Genomic DNA, 13,044 nt, shown 5'->3' with positions numbered 1-13,044 from the left:
CTACAAATTATATTTATTCCACTTTCTTCCTATTTGAATCTTATAAAATAAAGAAATACATATTCCAATCCTCCCTAAATAAACCCCCATCCCCCACCACTAATAAAAGTCATATAACGGAAAATTGTATCATGCTTGCCATACTTTTCCTTTTCTGGTGCCAGTCCATGGCAGCATACATGCGATAGAGCTCCGCCTCTACTCCGCCTTCAGGACTAGTGAATAGCATAAATGAAAGGACATTGTCCCTCCCCCAACATTCTTCGTAATATAGAATACCGAGGGTTAGGAGTGTATGCTGCTATGGATTGGCACCATGAAAGGAAAATTACGGTAAGTATGATACAATTTTCCGTTTTCCTGGTGCCTCCATTGCAGCATACATGTGATAAATAACTAGCTCACACGGGTGGGTTTAATGCTTTAACGAAAAAATCTTTTAATCAGATACAGAAGTGCTCTTCTCCCGAACTCTACGGTCGTAAGAGCTCCAGGATCAACACGATAATGTTTAAGGAACGTGTGTCGAGAAGACCAAGTGGCGGCCCTGCATACTGTTTCCAAAGAAACGTTAGCCCTCTCTGCCCAAGAAGCTGATATCGCACTTGTTGAGTGAGCATTCACCTGAGCTGGAGGTTCCAAGTTCTTCACCCTGTATGCCTTCTGATATAGCTTGACAACCCAGGATGCCAAGGTTCTGGTTGAAGCTTCCTTCCCTCTATTTTTGCCCCATGGGATGATGAGTAATCTTTTAGAATTCCTGAAACTTGCTGTGGCTTCCAAGTAGGCCCTGAGGACTTTGGATATGTCCAACTTGTGACAGGAGTTTGATTCTGAGTCCATGAAAACTGGTAATGCCCATGGCTCTGACAGGTTATCCGTTGAGGTGACCTTCGGCGTAAACCCTCTGAGAGGGCGAAGTTCTACCCTATCTGGAAAAAATTATATATGTTCATCCCCGATGCCCAGGAAGTGGAGCTCTGAAATCCTCCTGCCAGATGTAACGGCCAATAGAAAAGTTGTTTTTAAAGTTAAATTCCAAATTGAAACCAGCACAAACGGATGATTAGATAGAATTTCCGATACTAAAGGAAGATCCCACTTTGCGAAGGAATGTCTGGATGGAGGACGCATCTTCAATACTCCCCTAAGGAACGTAACCACTAGAGGGTCTTCTGCCCACTTGGTGTTGGTTGCTGCAGAAATTGCGGACACTTGTACCTTGAGAGAACTCTGGCTGAGCCCCAAATCGAGACCAGTTTGCAGGAAACTTAGCACATCAGCAGTGGAAGGCGAGATAGGATCAAATCCTTTCCCTGTGGCATACGATAAGAACTTGTCCCAAATTCTTCCATAGATTGTGTTGGTTGTATGCTTTCTAGCTTTCATCGGGGTGGATATGACCTCTTGGGAACAGCTTAATGATTCAAACCTCCTCCTTTCAACTTCCATACACGAAGATCCAGCTTCTGTAGGTCTGGATGGGCCAGCCTGCCCTGGGTCAACAACTGTGGGAAGGGAGGAAGTCTGATAGGAGGACCCACACTGAGGTGCATGGCTAGTGGAAACCACAGTCTCTTCGGCCAATAGGGTAGCACTGCTAGCACTTGGACTGGTTCGTTCAGAAGTCTGAGGAGAAACCTCAAAATTTGTGGGCGAGGAGGAAAGGCGTAAGCTGTCTTGAAGGTCCATGGACAAGATAGCGCATCTACCCCTTCCACCTGTGGATGTGGAAGGAAAGAGAAAAATCTCCTGATTTTGCAATTCTCCTGCGTAGGAAAAAGATCCACCTGTGGGGTCTGCCATAGATAGGAGATTTGGTTGAACACAGAGAGACCACTTGTTGTCCCCAAAACTTCTTGATAAGACATCTGCCTCAGTGTTCATCTTGCCTGGGAGATACATTGCACTGAGGTCTACCAGCTTCCTCTCTGCCCAGAGCATCACAGGTTCCACCTCCCTGAGAAGTCTTGCTGTGCCCCCTTGTTTCTGAAGGTACGAGACCGCCGCCTTGTTGTTCAAATGTAGAAGTACTCTCTGTCCCTTAACCTGAGATGCAAAAGAGGTTAAGGCTAGAAATGCTGCTCTCATTTCTAGGACGTTGGACACTATCCCTCTGGTGGGAAAGGGTCATCTTCCCTGAATCCGGAATTCTCTGCAATGGGCACCCCACCACTGGCCACTCGCATCTGACATAATTGTGGTCCATGAGTGGGAACCCAAAATGATGGAACAAGGAGAGATTCTCTGGATTCGTCCACCAGTGTAGACTCCTGCTCATTAGCGTTGTTAAACGGATTGTCTGAGACAGATGTTGCCATCTCCATTGTATTAAGAATCCCATCTGGAAGTGTCTCAGATGCCAGTGAGACCATGGGACTAGAGGTATGCACGAGGACATTGTGCCAATAAGGCTAAGAGACTGCAAGGCTGATAGATGGGATCTCTGTATGATCTTGGATACCTTGTGAATGATGCCCTCCATCTTCATCTGGGTTAAAGAGATTGTGCCTAGGAGCATATCGAACATTGCTCCTAAGTAAACCATCTGCTTTGTTGGAACCCATTGGCTCTTCCGATGGTTCACTAGTCACCCAAACTCCATCAATGACTGAAGAAGAATTTCCCTGTGGACTATAAGCTGGCTTGGGTTGTTTGACAGCAAGAGAATATCGTGCAGGTAGTGATAAATCCTTAATCCTTTATCTCTCAGAGGGGCCAAGACGGATATCAACACTTTTGTGAACACCCGAGGGGAGGTGCACAGCCCGAAGGGCAGAGCTTGAAATTGCAGGTGGACATGACCCACTGGGAACCTTAAATATTTTTGGAAGGATGGTAGAATAGGGATGTGGAGGTAAGCATCCTGCAGGTCTATCGAGATTAACCAATCTCCTGGTTGTATAGTTTGGATGATCTTTTGGAGCGATTCCATCTTGAAGCTTTCGAGATGGATATATTGATTTAGCTTTTTCAGATCTATTACAGGTCTCCAGTCGCCTGTCTTTTTCTGCACCAGGAAAAGGGTGGAATAAACACCTGTAAATCGCTCCGATGGGGGGACAGGTATTACTGACCCTTGACGCTGCAGGGACTCCAAAAATTGGTTTAAGGCTAGGGCTTTCTGTGGAGAGGATGTTAACTGTCTCTTTGAAGGACGTGTGAGGAGGCTGCAGAGAGAAAGTCCAGAAGTGACCGTACCAGATCGTTGATAGGACCCATGGGTCTTGACACTTGGAGGTCCAGATGGGGAAAACGTTTTTTTAACCAGGCTCCCACTGGAGGCGTCTCCGCCCCTCTGATGTCAAAAAGACTTTGTCCCCTCCTGGGGAGCGGTGAGGGACTTGTTCTTTCTGGCTCCCAAAAAAGAAGTCTGGGTGCCTCTCCATGATTTCTTGTTGTCCCTAAAGGGTCGAGACTGCCTGAAGTCTCTAGAATTTGATTGCCGGAATCGTGATAAATAGGCCTTTGTTCTTCCCCGGACCTTCCTGTCCTGAAGAAGTAAGCCAGATTTTCCCCCTGTTACTCTGGAGATTGCTTTGTCAAGTTTCTCGCCAAAAAAGGATTTTCCATCAAAGGGAATCTTTCACCAATTCTGCTTTGATGCTAGATCGGCTGTCCAAGGCTTTAGTCATAAGGCTGCTTTGCCATAACAGAGTGCAGCATTGAATTGGCTGAACACTGGATTGTGTCAATTGCAGCTTCTGCAACAAAATCTGCCACCAACTTAAGCTCCTCCAGAGCTTTGATTATGTCATTTTTGGGAACGTCTTGGTGCAGGGCTGTCTCAACATTTTCCATCCAAGACCTGATGGCATTGGAAACGGATGTCAGCGCAATCGCTGGTCTGCAAGCCGCCCCTGCCACTAAATAACTCCTCTTGAGGTCTAGGTCAATACGTCTATCCAGGGGATCCTTGAAGGACATTGAATCCTCCATTGGCAGTGTTACATTTTTTGCCAGACGCACTACAGCCGCATCAACCACTGGCATTGAGCTCAAGGACTCAGTATCTGAATCTGCCAGAGGATACAGTTTGGTTAAAGGGGCTAGATAAAACTTCTTGTCAGTTTTGTTCCACTCATCCTCTATGATCTCCCCCATTAATGGGAAGAAGATCTGCTTTCTCTTGAGGAATGGGAAATAGGTTTTTGATTTTTGAGGAGGTTCTTCCGGGTCTTCGCAGGTAATGGCGCTCCTCACTGGTTGTACAAAGGGTTGAACCAGGGAGAAATTGAAACCAGATGGTTCAGTATCATCTGAGGACTCCTCTGATGAATCTACCGGTGTAGTTTGTTTAGCCATTTTCCCTGATGGAGGCAAAGGAGTACTAACAGCTGATGGACCTGGTATGTTGGGATCTACATCCAATACTTGTGCAGCTTGTGAAACCGGATGAGCGGGAATCGTGGCCGTCAATTCAGAAATAGTGTCTCTCATGGTTTGCTTAAGTAGGTCAACCACCTGTTGGCCTTCTAATTCCCGGTTAGCTGCGTAATCCCTGAGACTGTCTCTGCAGACAAGCTTATCAGGGAGTGGAACCTCGCCACAGGCCCAGCATTTTTTCCTTGATGCCCGCGGTGGAGGCGAAGGTGAATGACGATGTCTATAAGATCCTGATTTTCTGGAAGATTTATGGTGAGAAGAGCGTGACCTCCGCTCGGGACTATCATCATTGTCAATAGCGCCTTGAGGATTTTCTGGACCGTTTTGAAGGAACAGGGCTGACACAAACCAAGTTTGTTTATCAGTGGCACACTCTTTTTTTTTTTTAAATACTCACATACAGGTGGTCCACATACCTATTGGATACAAGAGGATCTTGGCTATGAGACGAATGGCTCATGGTGAATTATGGGCAAGAGGATCAGCTGAGGAAATAAAGAAAAAAAAAAGTAGAACCCCAAAGAGATACCTAAACAAAATTCATAATGGCAGTGAGATTTAAAGTTGATACATACCTGTTTGTTGAAATGCTTTTGAGCTGCAGGGCACACACTGGTTATGAGGCCCAGCCCTGAACTCACAAAGGCATCAACTTTTATAGGGCAAGAGGGTGGGAACACTCCATTAATTAATTAAATAAATTAAAACCTGAAATCTTTTTAATTTAGCCCTTACTGGCAACAACTACTGGGTTGGGCAGACTGGGAATAAAAGTCTTAAAGGGGACAAACTTTACTTTGGTCTGAACACCTCACTAATTTTTCTCCTATTTATTTTTCTTAAAGAAAAAAAATACTTGTCACTAACAATTAAACCCTGCCACTCTTATTTAAAGGGAACAAAATCTAACCTGACCCAAGGAACCGGAAAGAAAGCTGATCCTCCTGCTGTCTCCACCAACATTCGTTCGTTCTTGAATTTATCAACAGATTGCGTTCCTGTGAGGAAACTCTGCAAGACCCCAAAAGATCCTCAGAAGGGGTTCCCAGTCTTATCAGCGCTAATAGCGGCCCAAGAACAGGGACTGCGCACAGGAGAGGCTGAACCCGGCGGACGCTGCCGACTGCAGAGGTATGGACATACTGCTACTCTTCACTAGTCAAGAGGTATGAGGAAAAAAAAGGAGAATGTTGGGGGAGGGACAATGTCCTTTCATTTATGGTTTCACTAGACCTGAAGGTGGAGTAGAGGCGGAGCTCTATCACATGTATGCTGCCATGGAGGCAGCAGCAAAAATCCATTAGTATAGACTGATGAGGTGAGAAGGTGATTGGTGGGAAAGGTGACACATCTCCAAAATTAGGAAAATGTTCCGGCCCCACAAGTGGGAAAGTGTTCGGACCCCAAAGGGTTTAATCTAAGTTTCCACACTATATATGTGTGTATCATCATCTTTGAGGGATAAAAAACAACACAGTAACTGTGAAGGATGAGGACAGACATGACGGGAGGGTTACTGGGTATAAATAAAACATAAGCTCTTATTACCTCCTCTACTGCCACTTACAGTAACGTCTTCTCTCTTCCAGCAATGTCTCCTCTCTACTTCCTCCTGACTGACCCCTCACCCGGAACTTCCTACCTGTTCCTGAACTCACTTCCTGTCTTCCATAGAGACTTCCTGTCTAGGTAGAAGTGAGATCTCCATCTTGTGGATATCAGAAGAACTGCAGCCCAGAGAAACATTGAGCTGTGTGTGTATGTACTGTATATCCTTATAGATGGGGTCATCTCCACTCCCACCAAGGGGGAAAGAAATATATTACGGCCTAGTCCAGCCTTTCTCAGCCAGGGTTCCTCCAAGGGTTTTTAGGGGTTCTTTAAGCAATAAACAATTTCTGTAAATAATAACGGCCTAGCACTAGACGAGGGTGGGTTTCCCTGCGCACCAAAAGGCCACTTAACTAAAGCTTAACATTTATTGTAAATCATAAAAGGTGTGTAAATTACGATATCAGGTATATCTATAGGACGAGGTCAATGCCATTATATATGAATTAATGTTTTATCTCTATGTGGTAATATTAACCACTTCCCGCCTGCCATATAACAGAATGACATACACAAAGTGGTTAAGTTGTCCTGACTGGATGTCATCATATGACATCCAGCAGGATAAGCCACGTTCACGCTGTGGGGGTGCGCAGTTCGGCGATCGTTGGTGTGATGTCTCAATCTGATCATAGTGTAAACAGAAAGAGCCATGTATCGGCTTTTCCTGCACTCATGCTGACAGACGCGAGTAGAAGAGAGCCGATTGGCTGCTCACCTGACAGGCGGGGGTCTTGCGCTGATAGATGCCCACCCAGGTCCACCAGGGATGCCCAACATGGCTGCCCACCCAGGGCCACCTGGGATGTCACTCAGAACCACCAAGTCTGACCATTAGTGGCGCCAATTGGTGCCCATCAGTAATGCCTGCCAGTGCCTCCTCATCAGTGCTGCCTATCAGGGCCATCTATTAGTGCCCAACAGTGCCACTTATGAGTGCCCATCAGTGACATCTATCAATGCCCATCAGTGCTGCCTATTAGTGCCTCATCATCAGTGCCACCTCACTAGTGCCTGTCAGTTCAGCCCCACCTGCGCCCATCCGTGAAGGAGAAAACGTACTTATTTACAAAAAAAGAACATAAACAAAGAAAAGCTTTTTTTTTCTTTTCGGTCTTTTTTATTTGTTTTGGAAAAAAAAAAAAAAAATCCCAGTGGTGATCAAATACCACCAAAAGAAAGCTCTATTTGTGGGAACAAAGTGATACAAATTGTGCTTGGGTCCAGTCTTGCATGACCACTAAATTGTCATTCAATGTGCAACATCGCTGCAAAGCTAAAAATTGGCCTCGGTGGGGGGGGGGGGGGGGGGGGTGCCCTGTATTGAAGTGGTTAACATCTACCAAGTTTAAATAGTGAAACTTCTCTCGATATATACATATAGACAATATGAGGGTTATAATCTCCTCCTACATTCAAATTAAGGCTCCAGGCTGTATAGAGGATGTGTAAATTCAAGGTCCACTCACCAACACCACCTGGTATCAAGAGATGGGGGTATATCTGTCTCTCCTCCCATCTATTGGCCACATATAAAAATGAGATGAACAGAAAAAGAGAAAGTATGCCAGTAAATGTCTTACTGAAGATATGGGCTATCGGTCTTCTGCCCTATGAAATGATCTCTCAGATATGTAATACGGGTACAACTCATCCATGTGGACACAAATAACCACTAATGGACAAGCCCCATATATCATCATATCCACAAAAAACTTCTCTCTTAATCAAGACTGCATTAATTGAAACAAGGCATGGGGTGAGATATGCATTGTATATATACCTCGGGGGGGGGGGGGCTTATGTGATGTTTTGACAATTATAAGTGTATGAGTATGATCTCAGGTATTTGTATGAAGACATGTCTGATGAAAAAGGGATCTACTAATAGAAAATTCATGGGATGAAACATTCATCCAGCCATTACATATTCTGGCCATAATGTAGCAAAATGATTGACACTTACCTTGGAGGTGAGCCTGACATGCAGAGGGAGACCTCTTGTACAGCCCTGGCTCCAGAGTCACTGGAGTTGTGACTGTAGGAGCACAGTGAGGTGTGAGTGCCTGAAGAGTTCTCTTGGCTGGAGATGATGGCAGCTGAACAAGAGCTGGCTTAGGTGCTGTGGATGCAGGATATAGGATGCAGGTGCGCTTGCGGATGCAGGACAGTGGATGCAGGAGCACTGAGGGACAGCAAATGCAGATGCATTAAAGATGCAAGACAGCAGGCAGGAGAAAGGTCAGACAAGCTAGGTCATACACAGTGGATCAGTAAGCAGAGACGGCAGACAAGGGATGGTCAGAGTTCAGGCTGGGTTGGTAACAGAGGATCAGGCAGACAAGTAAAAAGAGCAATGTTAAGGAAGCCAAGGGTCAGGATTGGAGACAGCAGCGAGGTCAGGAAGCGGGGTCAGTATTAGATCAGTTGCAGGCACAGGAATAGGTCACAGGGTAAAGCTGCAAATCGAACAGAAAAGAACTATAGCAGTTGAAGCCCCTTTTAAAGGCCACTGGCCGCCAAGGAATAGATCCCCACGATCTGCGCACGTGCATTGGCGTGAGTCTGTTCGCCGCTGGATGCCTATTGTTCCTCTGGGATCCTGTGTGCCTTAGACTAGCTGCAGAACTATGATCAGTCTGTTCATGACAGTGATTTCCTATGATTGTCATCTCCATCTAGTGACCATAATGGGGTATTTTTCACAATACCGCATTATGGCCACTAGATGGAGCCAAGAAAATCAGTGTATAAAATCGAATACATCCAATATTCATCACAGGTGGGTGAATGCTGTTCACATTCATTCAAATATTTTTTTTTAATAGACCTCTAATGGTGCGTACACACGACCGGACTTTTCAACGGACTTGGTCTGGCGGACTGGAATCCGTCTGACAATTCGATCGTTTGTGGGCTCCAGCAGACTTTTTCTTCCCAAAAGTCCGGCGGACCTAGAAATTAAACTTGCTTCAAATCTTTCCGACGGACTCGAGTCCGGATGAAAAATCTGGTCGTCTGTGTGCTAGTCCGAGGGACTAAAACCGACGCTAGGGGAGCTATTGGCTACTGGTTATGAACTTCCTTATTCTATGTCATCACGTTCAAATCTGTCACACTTTTGGAGTGATTGTGTTTGGCCAAGTCTGTTCGCTTGAAAGTCCGGCGGACCTCAGCTGCAAAGTCCGTCGGATTGTCCACTGGACAAAGTCCGTCGAAAAGTCTGGTCATGTGTACGCATAAGTGTTTGTGAAAGCTTATATCACAAAAATAGTATTTTTATAACAGCTTACCTGTAAAATCTTTTTCTTTTGAGGTACATCACAGGACACAGAGACTCAGTAATTACTGATGGGTTATAGGGTATCACTAAGTGATTGGACACTGGCACACCCTAGACAAGAACTTCAATCCCCCATATAACCCCTCCCTCTATTGGAGTTACCTCAGTTTTGTAGCAAAGCAATATAAGTGTATTAGAAGAGGGGAGGGACCTCTGTGTCCCGCGATGTACCTCAAAAGAAAATGATTTTACAGGTAAGCTGTTATAAAAATCTTATTTTCTTTCTCGTACATCATGGGACACAGAGACTCAGTAATTACTGATGGGATGTCCCAGAGCAATGCTATCTGAGGGGAGGGGAACCACACAACATAGGGTGTAATCAGACCTGAGGACCCTGTACCACTGCCTGCAGCACACTATGCCCAAAGGCGATATCCTCATGCCTTCTCAAATCCACCTGTTAAAATTTGGTGAATGTATGGACTGATGACCAGGTTGCGGCCTTGCAGATTTGAGCCATGGAGGCCTGGTGATGCAATGCTCACAAAGCACTAATAGCCCTAGTGGAGTGCACCTTGATTTGAAAAGGCGGAATTTTTTGCTTCAAACCATAAGCTTGAACAATTACACGTCAAATCCATTTAGCAATGGTAGATTTCGACGCTGCCTGTTCTATTTTAGGACCCTCTGGCAATATGAACAAAACACCAGTTTTGCGAACCTCAGCAGTCACCTGAGAGTGACTGCTCTCACTACATCCAAAGAATGTAGTGACTTCTCTTCCATAGAGCAGGGATTTGGAAAAAAGGAAGGCAGAACAATATCTTGGTTTAGATGAAAACCTGAGACCACCTTCGGTAGAAAACTAGGATGAGGGCGTAACACCACTCTATCCTTGTGCATTATCAGATATACAGTTCTTTACAAGAGAGGGCCGCTAATTCTGATACTCTTCTGGCAGAATAAATGGCCACCAGAAAAATTAGGGAATTTGATGTATCGGTTCAAAATGCTGGTCTGTAAAGCTTACAGAACCAAATTCAAATCCCAGGGGTTCAGAGGCGCCCTAACTGGAGGATTAAGGCGCGTTACCCCTTGTATAAAGCTTCGGACCAAAGAATGCAAAGCAAGTGGACGTTGAGACAGAACTGATAAGGCTGAGACTTGGCCCTTGATGGTACTCAAGGCCAGTTTCATCTCTAACCCATTTTGCAGAAATTCGAGGATTCTGCTTCTGACATATTTTTTGGGGTGCCAACCCCTGGATTCACACCAGGAGACATATGATTTCCAGACTCTGTGATAAATCATTCTGGAAGCTGGCTTTCTTGCATTAATCAAGGCAGATATCACAGGGCCCGAAAGCCCACAATTCTTCAGAATGTGGGTTTCAAGAGCCAAATCGTTAAATTTAGCATTTGTAAGGTAGGATGGAATACTGGTCCCTGGGATAGGAGGTCTGGATGGGACTGTAGGGTCCAAGGAGAGCCTTCCGCCATCTTCACTATTTCTGCATACCAAGCTCTTCTGGGCCATGCTGGAGCCACCAGAAGCACCGACTTCTTTTCCTGCCTGATCCTGCAAATAAGTCGTGGCAGTAGCAGAATAGGAGGGGATGCATAAATCAGAGAGAACTGATGCCACGGAGTTACCAACGCATCTTTCCTGCATGCAAGAGGATCCCTCGTTCTTGACACAAAGTTGTCGACCTTGTTGTTGAACCTGGACGCAAAGAGATCTACATCCAGAACCCCCATCTCTGGCATATGGCCAAGAAGACGTCGGGGCGAAGAGACCATTCCCCTGGGACTAACTGCTGGCGGCTCAAGTAGTCCGCCTGCCGGTTCTCTACCCCCGTAATGAAGACTGCCGATATGCATAGCACACGTCTTTCTGCCCAGATTAAGATCTGGTTTACTTCTTTCTGAGCTGCACGACTCTTGGTGCCCCCTTGGTGATTGAAATAAGCCACTGCTGTGGCATTGTCGGACTGGATCTTGTCAGGGCAACTCTGCAACCTGAGTGTCCAGGCTTTCAGGGCTAGATACGCCGCCCGGATCTCCAGAATGTTGATGGGTAAGGCCCTCTCGGTCTTGGACCATCTCCCTTGGACAGTTAACTGTTCCAGGACTGCCCCCCAACCCGAAAGACTGGCATCTGTTGTTACCACTGTCCAGGTAACTGGTAAAAAGGATTTTCCTTTCCGCAGATTATCGGGCATCAACCACCAGCTGAGGCTCTGACACATTGTAAGGGACAGATGCATCGGAAAATCTAACGCCTGAACCTTCTTGTGCCAGGCCGATAGGATGCTGTTTTGCAGCAGCCTTGAATGAAACTGAGCGTAGGGAACTGCTTTGAATGAAGCCACCATCTTCCCCAACAACCTCATACAAAGACGAATAAAAGGACCCTTCTTTGCCCTGACTACCTGAATAAGTTCTCTTATAGCACTGATCTTTGCTTGGGGTAGGAATACCCTCTGCTGGGCTGCATCTATGACCAGACCCAAATACTCTAGTCTTCTTACTGGTTTTAAAAAAAGGTCTCCTCCTTGCAGGATGGATACTACCGATCGGATGGATTCCATGCGAAATGACCGTATCTTTAGAAATTGGTTTAGATCTTTGAGATCTAGAATGGGTCTGACATCTCCGTTTGGCTTTGGTACTGTGAAAAGGTTTGAATAAAACCCCATTCCCTGCTCTTGCATGGGAACTTCCATGATACCTTTTTGCGACAATAGTCGCTCCAACGCTAGAAGGAGAGACTTTTTTTTCTCTGGGTCTCTGGGTACATTTGATCTGAGGAAACGAGGAGAAGGGAATTCTCGGAATTCTAGTTTGTAACCTACAGTTATTGTGGAGACCACCCATTTGTCCCGAAATTCCTCCTGCCAGAGCCCTGAGAACTTTAGTAGTCTTCCCCCCACTCGAGTGAGCGGGGGTGCCCCTTCATAAGGAGGTCTTAGCGTTTTGTCTTGAAGACCTTCTCTCCCAGGACTTCATTTGTCCCTGGGGTTGACTCTGAGTTTTAACCTTTGAGCCTGACGGAGGAGGCCGTCGTGACTGCCTGGAGGCTGAAGACCCTGGCACTGGAGAAAGAGCCCGTTTAACAGAGGGATGTTTACTCCTTTTCTTGACTGGTAAAAGGGTGCTTTTGCCACCAGAGATCCTTTGGATATAATTGTCAAAATCCTCTCCAAACAGTTTTGCACCACAAAAGGGAAATCCCGCCAGGAGTTTCTTACATGGTGATTCGGCTGACCAATTTTTCAGCCATAAGATTCTACGCATGTGTACCAATCCAAGTGTAAGGGGAGAGGTCTGAAGGATAGAATCTCTGATAGCATCAACAGCAAAACACAAAGCCGCTGGTAGGTTAGCTAACCCCCGGGCTTGCTGTTCAGGTAAAGCTTTAAGCACCTGTTTAACATGGTCTCTCAAATATTGACAGACTCCAATTGCTGCCACTGCAGGTTGAGCTACTGAACCTGCTAAGGAGAAAACGTTTTTTAATAGGAATTACATTTTCTTATCAGTTGGATCCCTAAGCATCTGAGTGTTGTCAACAGGACAAGTTAGGCTTTTGTTTACGAAGGAAATGACGACGTCAAAACTGCCTGTATACCCCACATCTTAGTACATTTTTCCTCCATAGGATAAAGTGTAGAAAACTTTTTAGGAGGAAAAAAATGATTATCTGGGTAATCCCATTCAGAATAGATAAGCTTTTCCCATAAACCATGAACAGGAAAGGCA

General features: G+C 45.6%; 1 protein-coding gene across 1 annotated transcript in view; it reads right to left on the bottom strand.

The window, feature by feature from the left end:
- LOC143986882 (uncharacterized) overlaps positions 1–13,044 on the bottom strand; it is a 137,636-nt gene that overhangs the window by 106,071 nt on the left and 18,521 nt on the right. Inside the window, exons 10-12 of the mRNA XM_077485288.1 lie at positions 7,964–8,182; positions 3,649–4,724; positions 1,222–2,049 (exon numbers count right to left, since the gene is read on the bottom strand). Coding sequence (XP_077341414.1) covers positions 1,222–2,049; positions 3,649–4,724; positions 7,964–8,182 — 2,123 coding nt within the window. The remainder of the gene's footprint in view (positions 1–1,221; positions 2,050–3,648; positions 4,725–7,963; positions 8,183–13,044) is intronic.

This window comes from Lithobates pipiens, unplaced genomic scaffold (genome assembly GCF_037356315.1).
Source record: "Lithobates pipiens isolate NorthernLeopardFrog02 unplaced genomic scaffold, aLitPip1_a1.2 Scaffold_18, whole genome shotgun sequence".
In the NCBI taxonomy this organism is placed as follows: Eukaryota; Metazoa; Chordata; class Amphibia; order Anura; family Ranidae; genus Lithobates; species Lithobates pipiens.
Note: the sequence above shows the minus strand (reverse complement) of the source record. Positions and strands in the feature narration are given on the sequence as shown.